Below are 16,396 nucleotides of genomic sequence, written 5' to 3'. Positions count from 1 at the left end.
CTGTTTTTAAACAGCTTTAATGAGTAATTACTTTTGCATGTATTTGCCTTTTATTTTTTCCTGAGAAAGGTGCCAAGTACTTGAAAAATGAGGCTCCTAAGTTGTTAGAGCTGAGGGATATAATTCAAAGTTAATTTTCCCTAGTAATGTTTCTTTGCTATGTGACACAACATATTGCACCAGCAATAGGGATGGTAGAGTGATCACTTGTACTTTGCTCCTAATTCTCTCTCAATTCTTCAGATTCTTGCTATCAGTCAAAGGGGATATACAAAACTAAAGTTTATTTCAGGTTTCTTTGATTTCAGTTTAGGTGTGTGAATATAATTGTAATAGTTCCATCTTGTGGTAAAATGCAGAATAGAACACTGCATGGAATAAGAGCACATACTTTTCTCTGGTATAATGATCTATAAACTGTCTCAAATAAAATCCTCAGGGTCAAATTTTTCCCCTGAATCTACATAAAGTAGAGAATGTGATCCTTACTTACACTTTAGTGTTCCTAAGTTCCAGCTAGACTTCTACAGAGTTTTCAATACTGGATCCCCTTTGAAGGAACATGGACCATGTGTATCAATTTGCCTTGAAACTCAAAGCCTAACTGACATAATCTGAAAATATTTGGCTTTTTAATCCGTTTTTATCAATGCATTTTAAATTTAATCCAACCAAAATCTACATTGTATACAATAAAATGATCACTCCATATCATTCCAAGTTAATATACTGAGACGTCTTTTAAAACATATTAGACATCTTCCCAGAATTTTCAGACATTAATCTCATTTCCTTCATTTCTTTTGCTATAAAAATGACATCAAAAAATTACCAAGAAAAGACCTTGATTATGCAAACAGTTACATAGGAGAGTATTTCTCTAGTGTGCAGAGTTACTCACCTGTGTGTTTCTAGCATCAGGGCCCAAGTATTTACATTTGTTCTCATTACAAAATCCAAAAACGGTGCAGTTAGCACCAAAACACGGTGATATGATAATTACTTTAACATAAAATTAACATGTTGTTAACTTTTACTTTATTAAATACTACTGCTAACTTTCAGATAGTTTTTTGTTACAATTAGCATAATGTAAAGGTATGTGTTGCAGTGCTACAGGCTACACTGAAATATGCATACTGTGCCTTGTGTCCAGTAATAAGATCTATCTACATAAATCCCATTGTGGAATTAGTGCCTTAATTGTATCTTGAGGTACCTCTTTCCCTCACAAAATTGAAATATAAGCATAAATATAGTAGAAGACATTTTGTTGATTTGACCTATCACTTACTCACCAGGTACGACACAAGTCTGAGCACATAGCAGAGTTCAGTCACTTTAAAGACCCAATACAATAATTTAGGGAAAGAATCTTCCCAAGTTTAATATCATCTGCACTGCAATATCTAACAGGCACAACAGGGGATATCTATGATGGTGTGAAATGGTTAATCCCTGAACGTCCTTACTTAAAATAAGTCATCTTGCTCACATCATTCGCATTAGTTTACTGTACCTCTTTTTAAATTTAATTATATGTACCAAATGTTCTACAAGAACATGCCATGTTGTCTGCTATCTATTTTGGATTATAAGCATCAACCAGCTTGTATATGATTAAATTAAATCTTTTCAGTTGTTTGCTTCTGCAGCTAAAACACCTTTCTATGAATGAAGGACTAAATATAGAGGCTTTTGGTACATTACTTGATACCTTGATTGGTTCTGCAATGACAGGTTTTTCAACAGAGATCTGAGTGTGGAGTAAAGCTCATGAAGGTTTAGAGCTTCCTATGCTGTGCAAGAAATCACAAGCTAAATAAACATTAATCATTCAAACACCATACTTTTCCCCTCTGTTACATAATTGTTTTATTAAACACATTAAAGCTGCAGTTTGCCTTGGACATTTGACAGCAATTCTACAAAGCACTGAAGCATGTACTTAAAGCCCACTGAACAAATGCTACATGCTCTTTTTTCAGTGGATACGGACTGCAGAATTGGGGCTTTGGAAGCTAAATATTTTGGGCCTGATCTTGCTTGCATTAGTCAGTGGAAGTAATGGATGCCATGAAGTAGTCACAGGTGTTTGAATCATGTACAGCAACTAACAAAGTGAAATATTTTTTTTTAAAATTCAGAACATGAAGGCTCATGAAGTTATGCCAATGATAAATCTGGCCCTAAAGTTGGCTCTTAGGAATTATTTTTTATTTGCTTTTATTTCTTGAAGACTTCTCAAAACTTGCAAATAGTTTTTAAAAAATAATGGTAAAGCTCTGATATAAAAGCCTTACAAAAATTATTCTGACTTTCTGAAAGAGTTGTAAAAATATTTACAGTACATCTGGCAACATGCATCACAACAACTTGTATCCCAAAATTTCAGCCTGTTATGAAATCCTATCAGAACTCCTCCCTCTTCCTATGAAAAACAAACCCTTATAACAGAAAAGCCAAGTGTTAAAACGGATAAGCAAACAATCAACACTGATAAAATATATGATAGTACAATTCAGTTCACAGTTATATAGAGGATTACTGCTCGTTTATTTGCCAGGGATCTGAATTTTTCAGATTACCCTAAGAATTTCATAATCACTAATATTCAGTACAAAAGTGAACAGACACCTTTGTTAAAAGGTACCAGAATCTCTTTTCTTTAAAATAACAACTTTCTGTAGTTTGGTGATGAAACTCCTCACCAGTCACCGCTGCATACACAAGAGAGTGAAAAGTAATCATGCATCATGCCTCTTTACAATGAAAACCTTCCCCAGCTGTCCATACCTCCTTTCTAGAGTGATCAGAGTCGCTTCTGTTCATATGGACTCGAAGGCTCCTGTGTCTAAGAATCAGGATTTCCTTTGCCTGCTCTGCTGTCCCACTTTGTCCAGGAAGGTTATGCCTGTTATATGCTGGGACCTGCTCACAGAAATCAGAAAACATATAGATCCAGCATCCACTGAAGTCAATGGGAGTTTTTCCATTGAGTGGGCTTTGTATCAGCACCATATGTCACAAAAATAAATTTCCCACATGTCAACTCTATTTTCACTTCCCCTGGTGTAGACATTGACTATGCTGGACATAATCCTGCTTCAGATGGGTGGCAAAAAACAGACCTTGACTCTTTTGTACCTGTTTTTAATTAATTTCCCCCAAAATCTTCTCTTGTTGCCTTTCTCAGCACAGTAACAAGACAGAAGGTGGTAGCTCTGTGCCAAGACGCCCACTTTTGCCCCACACCCCTACCAATTTGGTACTTCATGCCCAAGCCAAGAAAGCAAAGGCTTTAGTTGCATTTATGAAATCAGGCTCTACATACCATATAATCAGTGCTGGGCTGGGCTAGGGTAGGGTAGTACAATTGTTCTGCAAGGATTTCTCATACACCCAAGGGTGAATGTTTCATGGCAAAACTATTGAATATCTTTAAAATGTTATTATTATAGGGTCATTTAATTATTACTATAGGGTCATGCATCACTTGCTGAGGTCTTTGCACACACCAGGGGCTCCCTGCCCCTCCTCTGGTCCTCTCTCCACTGATAACCATATGTACCACCCATTCCCTTCCCTTTGGGGCTCCCTGAAACCCCCCACCACCTACTCCTTCCATGGTTCCCTCCCCTGACCAGAAGTTGTATTTGCTCCCTATATCCCCCACTTCTGAGTGCCCCTCTATTGCTCCCTTTGCCACATACCAGGGTCTGTGTGTTCTCCATGCCCTCCTTCCCCCACACTACAGTCTCCTAACCCAGGCCAGAGGCTCTGTGTGCCCTCCCATTCCCACTCTCCTCTCTATAGCTCCCTTCCCCCCACACCATGATCCCACATTCTCCCATCCCTGCTAGGGACTCTGCATGCACAGACATATTCCCTTCCTCGCCCCCTTTTCTCTCTTTCACGATGCCAGCATTTATAAATTGTATGGAGAGGGTGCACAGAACTAAAGCCATCTCGTTACACACACAAACAGAGAAATGCCAACAAAAGGAGTGTTTATCTTCACTTTGTTTAGAGGGAGACCTTTAGTAGCATATCCAAATCATCTCAATATCAGTGCATGCTGCTGAGAGTCAGAATAATATTTTACAATTCATATAACTGCTATATTGTAGCATGAATGGGAAAACCTTACTGTTCTTCTTATTCGGTATAGGTTTCTTGACAATATTTTCTGTATATTTTCCAGCACATCTGGATTCATAGAGTCTGATTCTTTGACCACTACGGTAGATCGGTGGCTGTCACTGCAAAGAAAACACCTGTGTTCTTCATCAATGCTTCATGAATGAGGTAAATTCCAAAGGCACGTAAAGAAGCTGACGTTACAATTAGCAGCTTGTTTGCTGAGCTGATAGACTACTACAAGGAAACTGGGCTGGTGAACAGCAAGATGCATAGTAGAGTAGAAATGTCAGAGTAGAGTAGAAATGTCAGGGGGAGATGGAATCACAGTCCTGTTACTTTAACTTCTGACATAATTGCCCAGACTTGCCATTATTTTCTCCATAATTTTTGAATGATTTTAAAGTTTGCCACCAAATGCATGTAATCTGTTCAGGTACAACATTGCGCACAACTTGCTGGGAGTTACACACACATGCTTGCCAGGAGAAAACTGTGAGTTTAGCTCCTCTGGCACAGCAGTGGGACAATTCACCAAAAGAACTTTCTTTACATCTGTCTAGGCTACATCATTTCTTCTCATGGAGCAGCCAGTAAGCAGGGGCATAAAGGGCAGGGAATTCATTAACTGTTCCGTCCAAGAGGATGGGCTATGCAGGTGCAGGATCCCACCCCCCCAAATCCTGAGTATCCACTGGGAAGAGAAAGTTATCCCTCATACAATGGATGCAGAAGCATTTACATTGAAATAAGGGTCAACATAGCTCCCTCAACATCTGCCCACAATCTGTGCTGATTAGCTATTAGGCAGCTGCGGCAACTGCAAACCATTGAGCTTCAGGTAATAATGCTGCTTTAAGATTTGATGTGTGAGGGTCCCCTCCCCTGCCCTCAGGTTATGTATAGCAAACCTCTTTCCTCCACCACACCCAAAAGTGAGATTAACTGTCTATGTTAACACCCCAAGCAGACAACAAACAAGAGCTGGTGACCCAGCTACTCTATGGAATCATGCGACAAATTCAACTTTCATTAGGAAATTTACATAAATTGATAAATTGATATTCCATTAGGGTTCTGATATAAAGTTATTGTACAACCATCATGTGCCAGGGGACTGACTAGCACTTTCATCTTTCAATGGGCGAGTCGCACAGAATGGATAAACCAAACATGGATTAACTGAATCTGGTTCAAATGGTTAAACAATAAAACTTTTACAATTTTTAAAAATATTTCTTTTAGTAATCTATATTTTACATAATGCCATGGACATGCCTCTGTCTGTGTTACAAATGGATACCAGTGTGCCTGTAGTCAGGATCCCCAAGCAGGGAATCAACCACCCATCAGCCTTTGTAATGTGAAGTGATTTGTGTGTGTCACTACACCAGGCCAGGGAAACAAACACTTACAGCAAAGATGTATGGGATGGCTCATGAATTAGCTGCCCTGCTTCCACTAGCTCAATGGCATGTTTCCTCTCTAGCTTTTCATAGAGCAGCACAATACTTGATTTTGGCTGGTCATACTCTCGGAGTAAGAACTTCTGAAGATATTTGCTGTTGAAATATTCCAATCTGTTCAGGAACAAAAAATAAATAAAATAAAAACCTCTGCTGTACGAATACTGCAATGCTCATGACTTGAAGGAAACAAAAATAAAACACTACTGTGCAGAACCTGCAATACTCTTGGAACAAAATTGCACTCTCTCATTCTTTCTTTCCCATGTCCCAGAACTGGTTCTGGCACCTGGCTGCTGTTCCTGTACATGCCTCATTTCCAGCAACTAGTGGGTCAGGAGCCCAACCCTGCCCTCCCTGCTTTGTGGGTGTGCAGATAATGCAGGGTTGTGCCCCACATGGACTAGATAGTGCAGCACATGAAGTTACAGCGTAGGTTATGGGAAGAGAAGAAAGGAGTCCTCTGTCAATGAAGTACCACCATGCATGACATCCCAGCGGAGGGAGGAACAGGAACAATCTGTTCTGATTTGGTGCCCAGACTACCTGGTCCCACCTTTTGAATTTAAGAAAAGAAAAACAAAGCTGTCCCTCTTTGTTTGTGGCTGTCATCTGCTTTACGACACATGGCTGAATGAAGCTCAGATATCCCCCAGTGGAACCTATGGAAACAGAAACCAGACTCCTTTTTTTCAAACATGTAAGCAGTTGTATTTTTGGCAAATCCTTACTTGTCTTTCCAGTAATACTGTCCCCAGTGTCCAGATATATCTTCTATGCCAGCCAGCAAATGATCCAAGAACTAAACAGAAAAGAGGATTTTGCTATACACTGGTGTATTATTGCATATATGACGAACTCTGTTAGATAACATCAAAAGCCAGCAGAGGAAATAGGGGACATTTTCAGCTACGTATAGTAAACTGTAAACAAGAACAGGAGCTGTCTACATGATTCCCCATTCAAACATCTATGCATATTTCTTGGTCCTAGAATACAGTGAGCGATTTGGTTTCTTTCTTTGCACAAGCAGAGAATAATCACTGAGAGGCATGTATCTGTTCTATATGATGCATGCAAGTTAGCCCATGTTCTGCAGAGCATGATTTGATGAGCTCTGGAAGCTTCATCATGAATTCTTGGAGAACAATGTGTTTCAATAAAGAGACATATTTGGTGTATAGGTGCTGACTACATAGGACTAGGTTCTACTAGACAGAGTAATAAACAGCTACTAAATAAAAATCAATGACTATATTGCATGTTAAACTCAAACAGCTTAGGTTTGCGTTACAAATTTTGAATGGGGAAATTTTCAACTTTAAAAATGTCTGAATTTCCCAAATTGCCTTTCCAGCTATCATCCTCAGTACAACAGGCTCTGCTAGGCCACTTTTTGTTCCTGTGCAGCTTCATCCAGCTGTAGTTAGAGAAATCTCCTTTTGCAGATAGAAACATACCAGGCTTTCAGCAAATAGCTGTTAATCCTGTGACAGTGCTCTCCAATCAGTCTCCTCCACTCTGACTTGCCCTGCAGCTACTACACTGCAACCTAACATGGCTTCAGATTAGGGTTGCCAGATGGCTGAAACAAAACTACCGAACACGCCCCTCCCCCTGCATCGGGAAAAAATTCTGTTGAAGGGGGGAAAAAAGGGGAGGAGACCAAAGTTGCTGAGCAAAAAAAAAATTTAAAATAAACCAGCATTAAAACCAGCATGTTCCCTTTAAGTGCAGGGATAGGAACAGGGGAGTAGTTGAGCACTAAGACCCATGCTTACCTGGTTCCCCTAGGTCTTTTGGCCAGCAGCCATTTTGTGCCAGCAGCCTTAGGGAACCAGGTAAGCATGGGGACTGGGGGTGTTGGAGGCCAGGCCCTGAGTGTTTGTAGGGTTGCCAGGTACCCGGCACTTTCGCCTCCTGACCAGGGGAAAATTCAGAAAATACCGGACATTTTAGGTAACCTACTTCAGATTTGTGTTGGGCTACACCTTGTCACAGTAAAGTAACTCAGCTGAGCTAAGAGAACTGAAAATCACATTCTTTTTGCCCATCAAGACGGGGTCTTTAAAAAGTGGCTTAGGAGGTGGAGTCCAGGACATGTTATGCCACAGAAGTTTTTTTTCTTATTTCTCTGTTACATTTATAGGGTTTCATTTTTTCCCTTAACTAGGTAATAAATACTAATAAGACAATACTTGGTCTCCCAGGCTGAGGTTAGTTTGAGTAACAAATACCCAACCCTTCTTTTTTGGATAAGTAAGTGAATTAGGTCAACCATGTAGCTATTAAAAGGTAGGGGATGCCTGCAGATATTACTTTTCTAACCCGCCCTCACTTTTTCTGCTTTCAAATCAGCAAGGATCAGATGCCACTGACAGGTATGTATTATTATTATTTTATTATTATTATTATTTGTACAGCACTAGCAGCGTGGTGCTGGCAGGCAATTGATTCCTGTGTAGGGTGGCTACAAGCCATTCTGTACTTCATCTGGAAAAGTTCTGGGAGGGGCGGAGCTGGCAGTTCTTTCTCAAAGGGTGCTGGCCTAGATGTCTGTGAGAAGTTAGAACTAGCAGGGAGGAAAATAGGGATTGGACTGTGCATCACCTTTGCGGATGGCTCACATCCATTCTCAGCCTCTGTCACGGATTCCCCAAGGCAGTAGGTCGCACATCTACTCACATTCATGGGAATCCATTTTCATTTTTGCAGAGGCAAAAGTTCCAGCTGTTTAAGGGCTGCAGAATCAGAGCCACTCTTTCTAACACTAACACAACAAATGTTTAGTTTAAAAAGTCCTAAACTGAATCCTTCAGTCAAAATGGTAAAGTGGGATCCAGATGGAGTATTACAATTAGCCCCTCTGAAAAAATAAAGGAAGAAAGCTTCCTTTGGGTTCCTGTGTGCCTGCTTTCTAGCTACCTTGTGTTGTTATCTTGTCTACTTAATTAGTACATAGCAGTTTGCAGCTCAAGTTACCCAATAAACACATCTTAAAGATGATTTAGTATTCATGCGCTAACAAAAGAAGGAAGTGTTTCCTGTTTGCTATAGGAAAAGCCTCTTCAGCCTATTGAACTGTTCCATTAACCTTAGACAAAGCCCCATAACACATACTAACTGGGAGAAAGCCAGGCTTGTTTCCTACAAGTGCTTTCAAAGCAAACACCTGTGTTTTCATTTTGTTTGTTGTTGGTGCCATCATAAAGAGAGAAAATATTCTTTAGGAATCAGTACTCAGGTAAAAATGATTTACCACAACAAAAAAAATCTATTCATAACTAGCACTTTAACTTTGACAAAATGCTTCAACGGACACGGCCTAGTAAAAAATCCTACTATCATGATACCCGCTATTGTTTCAAGCAGGTACTCTGAACCTCTGCTAAACTGTAAGCAGAGCATTTCTCTAGCAAGCTGGAATTCTCTGTCTGCCTATCTGGTGTTGGCAGCTCTACATCACCCTTCCCTGGCCCCACAGCATAAGGGCAGATCAGAAGTGCATGGGCACTTGTCCAGAGCACACTGCATTCCAGCAATTCCAGCTGGCCTAACAGCCCATAAGGGAATTTAGACCAGCCCTGAGACTGGGACAAGTATAAAGCTCCCAACCTTCATTCCCTGCTCTCAGCTGAAATTTGCCTCAGCTGAGAATGAAGCCCATTTTATCCTGGAGGCAGGAGAAAAAGGAATTGGCCTGGAAGTTTAAACATACGGGCATTACTGATGACTCTGCCACTACAGAGTGACTATGGGCAAGTCATTTAGCCTCTCTGGGCTTGTTTTTCTTTTGTTCAGGTAATTGTTTAAAAGTGGTCTCGGGGAGGCTGTGTCTGGAATTCTAGTGTGTTCACTGCTTATATTTTAGAGACTGTTCATATTACACCATATCAGATCTACCAATGCTGAAACACACTAAATAATTTTTTTTTTCAGTTACATGCAGACTCTATTGCTCACCACAGACATGGCTGATATCTAATCTCAAATAGGAAATGACCCAAGTCTACCAAATTGAATTAGTTTGGAAGTCTGTACCAATGTGTTGGGGAAACTGCATACACTGGCTTTTTAAGTGTAATAATCCCTTGCGGTTTGAAGCTAAAAACTAATATCCAATTAAATTTACCACTTCTTCAAGGCACAGCCTTACTCTGGGACTCACATGGCAACTTTTTGCAGGCTACTTGTGCAGCACTTGTGAAGAAACACAGACAGCAGGTTTGCAAAAAATGTTGTGGTGCCCAGAATTCCCACAGCCCACTCTGAAACTCAAACTCTCCCTCCCCTCCACCTACCTAAGGCCGTGAGAGGGAGTTTGGGTGCTGCACGAAGGCTCTGGACTAGAGCAGGGGATTGAAGGGCAGAAAGGGGCAGGCTCTGGGAGGGTGTTTGGTTGTAGGATGGGTGATGGTAAAGTTCTGTGGAGGCTTGCGTGCAGGTATGGGTCTGGGGTGCAGGCTCTGAGAGGGGATGTGGGTGTAGGTCTGGGGTGCAGGCACTGAGAGGAGATGTGGGTGCAGGTCTGGGGTGCAGGCTCTGAGAGGGGATGTGGGTGCAGGCTCTGAGAGGGGATGTGGGTGCAGGTCTGGGGTGCAGGCACTGGGAGGGGATGTGGGTGCGGGTATGGGTCTGGGGTGCAGGCGCTGGGAGGGGATGTGGGTGCAGGTCTGGGGTGCAGGCACTGGGAGGGGATGTGGGTGCGGGTATGGGTCTGGGGTGCAGGCGCTGGGAGGGGATGTGGGTGCAGGACAGGCTGAGAGGTTCAGGCTCTAGGATGGAGTCTGGGTGCTGGCTCTGGCCTGGGGCAGGTGGTAGGATTCTTGGGTGCAGGCTCTAGGAGACAGCTTGGGGACAGGACTGGGGCTGGAGGAAGAAGATGCAGGCTCTGGAGGGAGTGGGGTGCATAAAAGGGTTGTGGGGGAGTTGAGAGGGTGCCCACTTACCTAGGGACACCCCTCTGACAATGGCTTGGGGGGGTCTCCAAGTGCTGCTGGCCCACATGCTCCCCCAGCCCCACTGCTCCTGTGCATCTCCCAACCTCACCTGCTGCTCCTGGGTGAATTAAAACAGAGGGAGCCACCACCACTGGCAGGGCAGCAGGATTAGAGCAGCACACGACACACAGACCCCCCACTCCTGCCTCCTCTTGGCCACAGGAACACACATGTCGGCAGTTGGGGTGAGTGAGGGTACGTCTACACTACAACATTAATTTGAACTAACTTAGTTTGAATTAGTTAATTCGAACTAAGCTAATTCGAACTAACGCATCTAGAACTAAAAACTAGTTCGAATTAGCGTTTTGTTAATACGAACTAGCATGTCCACATTAAGTGGACCCTGAACAGGGCTTAAGGATGGCCGGAAGCAGTGCCGGCAGGGCATCAGAGGAGGACTTAGAGCGTGGAGATGCTGTCTCAGGTTAGCCGAGGGCTGTGCTTAAAGGGTCCCGACCCCCACCCCGGACAGACAGTTCTCAGGGGTGCCCCGCTTGCAAAGCAGTCCTGGCTTGGAGTGCCCGGAGTACCCACACTGGGCACATCACAGCACTCGGCCATCAGACCGGCTGCACTTGCCGCAGGCTGCCATCTGGGGAGAGGGGGCAATCGGGGGGCTGCAGGAGAGGTTCCACCCCAAAAGCCCGCAGAGCCAGCCCAGTCCTCCCCATCGGGGGCGTGTACCCCATTCCTCCCTCACCTCCTTCCACTTACCCTTCCCTAGCCCCTTTTCTTGATGTACAAAATAAAGGACAATTGTGTTCAAAAATGGAATCTGTCTTTATTGAACAAAACTGAGGGGGACTGGGAAAAGGAGGTGGGAGAGGGGAAGAGAGAGGCTGGGAGAGGGGAGGGCAACTAAAATGATCAGGGGTTGGGAACAGGTCCCATATGAAGAGAGGCTAAAGAGACTGGGACTTCTCAGCTTAGAAAAGAGGAGACGGAGGGGGGACAGGCATGAGTGGGGTGGAGAGGCTGCATACAGAAAAGTTCTTCATTAGTTCCCATAAAGAAGGACTAGAGGACACCAAAGGAAAGGAATGGGTAACAGGCTTCAAACTAGTAACAGAAAGTTGTTCTTCACAAAGCACAGAGTCAACCTGTGGAACTCCTTGCTGCAGGAGGCTGTGAAGGCTAGAACTAGAACAGAGTTTAAAGGGAAGTGAGATCAAGTCATGGAGGTTGGGTCCATGGAGTGCTATTAGCCAGGGGGTAGGAGTGGTGACCCTGCCCAAGGTTTGTGGAAGGCTGGAGAGGGATGGCACAAGACAAATGGCTTGGTCACTGTCTTCGGTCCATCCCCTCCAGGGTCCCTAGGGTTGGCCGCTGTTGGCAGACAGGCTACTGGGCTAGATGGACCTTTGGTCTGACCCAGGACAGCCATTGTAAGCTCAGGGCTCAGGGTCGGGGGTCTCAGTGGACCACCTTGATTTTCATGCACTCCTGCTCCTGGGTGGCCAGGCTGGCAGCTCTCCTGCCCTAGCCGGCCACTTTCCTGTGCCTAGTGCGGAGATCGTGGACGAGGTCCACGATGTCTGCACTAGCCCAGGCGGGTGCCCGCCTCTTGCGGTCCCGGGCAAGCTCCCGGGAGCCGCCAGCCTGGTCCCAGGAAGAGGGGGAGGGCTGGGGGGCATCGGGTGGCTGGCTCGATCCGTGCCAGGTGCAGGGTCTGCTGGCTGGGTGCTGGCAGGCTTGCACCTGGCACGGGCACCGTAGCCAGCCCGTGCCCCTTTAAGGGGTCCGGGGCCGGGAGGGGGGCAGACGAGTTTCCCTGGTGTTGGCCAGAGTGGCCACCAGGGAAATCTGGGGAGGGCTAGCCTCCCGCTAGTTCGAATTAAGGGTCTACACAGCCCTTAATTCGAACTAGTAAGTTCGAACTAGGCTTAATCCTTGTGGAATGAGGATTAGCTAGTTCGAACTAACGGAGCGCTAGTGTAGCGCCTATGAAAGTTAGTTCGAACTAACGTCCATTAGTTCGAACTAACTTTGTAGTGTAGACATACCCTGAGCGGCTGGAAGCCACTCTAGCCCCGGTTATGCTGCTGGTGGTGATGGCAGGGCTCCCACGCATTTTATATCGCCCAGGATGGCAAGCAGGGGCAGAGCACACAGAGCAGCAGGGGGGCTGGGGGATGCAGGGCCAGGCCACGAGTTTTGAAGGAGCCCACTCCAGGAATATTTACCAGCTCTGAACACAAACAGGGTAACAAACAGCATGGGAGTGTTCTTCATAAGCCAGGTGAGGAGACCCTGTCTGTGAAGCCTGTAAAGTGAGCATTTCCAGTGAAAGAGGGGGCATCTGTGCTTATGTGGGCCCATATAGAAAACCATTACACAGCAGCCCTTCTTGGAGTCAGTAAGATTTTCATCCCTAGAACAGGATTAATTGCTCTTATTTCTGTGGCTTGAATCAAATGAGTCTGTCATGATTATGAGGGTTAGCCAGCAGCCTGGGGTATAAGAGGTTAACTATACCTAACCAGGTGGAGTGGCCAATAGGAATGAAGGTAGGAATTTCAAACTGGGGGACAAAGGAATTTGGGTTTTTCCCTCCTTTGGCTCTTGGTGAGTTCTCTCCAGCTATTGAGGGGAACAGACACTATGGCTACGTCTACACTGGCCCCTTTTTCGGAAGGGGCATGCTAATTTTGAAAGTGGGAATAGGGAAATCCGCAGGGGATTTAAATATCCCCCGCGGATTTAAATAAACATGGCCGCCGCTTTTTTCCGGCTTGGGGAAAAGCAGGAAAAAAGCGTCTAGACTGGCGCGATCCTCCAGAATAAAGCCCTTTTCCAGAGGATCTCTTATTCCTACTTCAAAGTAAGAATAAGAGATCCTCCAGAAAGGGCTTTATTCCGGAGGATCGGGCCAATCTAGACGCTTTTTTTCCGGCTTTTTCCCAAGCCGGAAAAAAAGCGGCGGACATGTTTATTTAAATCCGCGGGAGATATTTAAATCCCCCGCGGATTTCCCTATTCCCACTTTCAAAATTAGCATGCCCCTTCCGAAAAAGGGGCCAGTGTAGACGTAGCCTATGTCTCCCTCCAAGAAAAGACTCTTTCTTCACTTTCTGTAAGTAACGTAAAGTTTAGGTTAGGTTTCTTGTTTTATGGTTTGGGTTTGGGATCTGATGTCTGTACACTGTGTAAAAGATGTTTTGGCTTTTCTTTGTAACTAAGTTCTAGACCCATGGAGTTCTCCATGAGTATATTTTGTTACCTTTCCATCTAGTCATTATGCTTGCAACAGGAATATTGTTGTAATAATAAAAGTTTTCTCTTTTCTTTTTATTAACCTGGCATTGGTTAATGGTGGTGTCCTGCTTTTTACGTTAGGGGTGAGATTTTCCCAAATGGTGTGTCCCCTGGTTTTCTTTATTAATTTGGGTGCTGGCAGCGGAAGTTTTATTCCCAAAATCTAGGTTTTAAGATTTTGGGGGGAAGTTTTATACCAAAACCTGGTAGATAAGGTTTTGGGGTATACTCGCTGGCCCCCACTTCTGCATTTATCATGCCAGAGTGGGGAAGGAGCCATGACAGAGTCTTTTCACTGACTTCAGCAGGGTTTGGAGCAAGCTGATGCTGAGGAATTTTAGCTGAGAGATGTAACTGCCAAGTATATGAATATTATATACAAAATACATTACCGCTAGACCTTCTATGATGTCCCAGACAGCCCCTGCAGCTTAGCCCTCAACCCATGTTTGGAGCAGTGTTTTCTTTTGGTGTCAGCTCTCTTCTGTTGGCGGCTATCCTGCTAGCATTTGGTGGCAGTTAGTAGCCAGCGAGAACACCCCCAAGGGCCCTAGCACACTGGCACCCTGATCAGCTTCCTGCGTGCTACTGCAATGCAAATAAGAAATAATACGAGGGCTTACTGCCTGCAACTGAACCTGAAAAGGAATCTGCATTCACAACACCCCACTGAACTCAGTAAACTCTACAAGGGTGGAGGGGTCCTCACCGGCAAATTGCTTTGCTCATAGGCCCTGATCCTGCCAAGCAAACTGAAATGCTATAATCACACATATCCTTGGGCTGGGCATAAAGAGCTGAACCACTTACCCGGATGTGAATCTGTTCCCCCACAGTGGGTGCACTTTCTCTTTTTCTCTTCACATCTAATAAGTCAACAAGAGGACGGATGGTCATTCCCTGCAGCACAACAACACGTAGACAAATCAGGCTGTCTTCACATCACATCAACTTCCAAAGTACCAGGACATTTTCTAGGTACAGATCTTTTTTGATCTGTGCTAAAAGTTTGCTGTTGAACAGCATCCCCAAGTCACCACAAAATTAGCATAACAACTAGGGTTGCCAGATGTCCAGTTTTGAACCAGACAGTCCAGTATTTGAGCTTTCTGTTCAGGAAACAAATTGAAAAAATATAAATGTCCGGTATTTTCTAAATAAGATGTAGTATAGATTGTGATGTAATGTCAAGTGTGTTCGGAATTTTTGTTGAAACCATCTGGCAACTCGAATAACAATCCAATACTTGCTGCAATTAATCCTGACTTGTTTGCAGTGAGAGGAGTTCTTTGGGCCATTCTTTCTCCTCAACTCTTTTTCATTAGGGCTATGTCTAGACTGCAGGCTTCTTTCGAAAGAGGCTCTTTCGAAAGCATCTTTCGAAAGAGCCTCTTTCAAAAGATCGCGTCTAGACTGCAGGCGGATCTTTCGAAAGAGAAATCCGCTTTTTCGAAAGAGAGCACCCAGCGAGTCTGGATGCTCTCTTTCGAAGACGGCCTCTTTACATTGAAGAACGCCTTCCTTCGAAAGAGGAACTTTCGAAGGAAGGCGTTCTTCCTCGTGAAACGAGGTTTACCGCCATCGAAAGAAAAGCCGCGTTCTTTCGAAATAATTTCGAAAGAACGCGGCTTGAGTCTGGACGCAGGGGAAGTTTTTTCGGGAAAAGGCTACTTTTCCCGAAAAAACCCCTGAGTCTGGACACGGCCTAGGAAAGAAAAATATGTGAAACCGCCATCAGCTTGAAAATCTGTTTACAACCCAAACATTTTATTTACCAACAGACAAGCTATGTTAAGTGATCCCAGGCCTACCACACTTTCATAGATTTTAAGGCCAAAAGGACTTGCTTTACCTCTTACATTATACAAGCAACAGAACTTCTGCCTCAAATCTACTAAAACTGCACAAAAAATTGATTTTTCAGTTTGGTGGCCAAACTGAAAACTCAGAAAAAATATCTGGAGTCTGAATTTTTTCTTTTTCTCTCAGCTAAAGAATTTTTAAAAAATCATTGCAAGGCAAATTAAACATTTTGTTCTATCCAATTTTTTTCATTTTATATGATGTTACGTTTTCAGGTGTGTTTTTTTAAACCCTTTTCAAAAATTCAAACAAATCTAGCTAAATTTAGAAAGAATACGTCATTTCAAAACAAAAAGTCAAAATATGATTTTAATAACATCTAAAACAGTTCATTGCAACTTAAAAAAAACTGTTTTTTATTTTTATTCAGCCAAAACTATTTGCCAAATTCAACCTGAATTCATTACACAATTTGGTCACCCTGAATCTTCATGTTGGGGTGAATAAAGTAGTCCAATGACAAATTCCACTTCTGCTTGAGCAAGAGCATATCTTGTAGAAAGAGCTCTATTTGAAATATAAAAACATTAATTGACAACTCTGCTAGTAGCACCTTGCAGGAGGGACTCGACATCTTGCAGAGCCATGCTAAGTGTTTGTTCATTGTGAAGTTAGTGACATCTTGATTTAGTGTCTCTTCCATTATTAATCTTTACTGTCAGTGTCTGT

General features: G+C 43.6%; 1 protein-coding gene across 1 annotated transcript in view; it reads right to left on the bottom strand.

Moving 5' to 3' along the window:
- The window catches only part of LOC102454649 (sodium/hydrogen exchanger 2-like), a 67,654-nt gene that overhangs the window by 8,924 nt on the left and 42,334 nt on the right, over positions 1–16,396 (bottom strand). The window contains exons 6-10 of the mRNA XM_025188353.3: positions 14,675–14,764; positions 6,338–6,408; positions 5,556–5,720; positions 4,151–4,262; positions 2,797–2,931 (exon numbers count right to left, since the gene is read on the bottom strand). Coding sequence (XP_025044138.3) covers positions 2,797–2,931; positions 4,151–4,262; positions 5,556–5,720; positions 6,338–6,408; positions 14,675–14,764 — 573 coding nt within the window. The remainder of the gene's footprint in view (positions 1–2,796; positions 2,932–4,150; positions 4,263–5,555; positions 5,721–6,337; positions 6,409–14,674; positions 14,765–16,396) is intronic.

The sequence above is a fragment of the Pelodiscus sinensis genome, chromosome 13 (assembly GCF_052426305.1).
Source record: "Pelodiscus sinensis isolate ZL-2025 chromosome 13, ASM5242630v1, whole genome shotgun sequence".
Classification (NCBI taxonomy): domain Eukaryota; kingdom Metazoa; phylum Chordata; order Testudines; family Trionychidae; genus Pelodiscus; species Pelodiscus sinensis.
The sequence above is the reverse complement of the archived record's forward strand: the minus strand, read 5'-3'. Positions and strand labels throughout refer to the sequence as shown.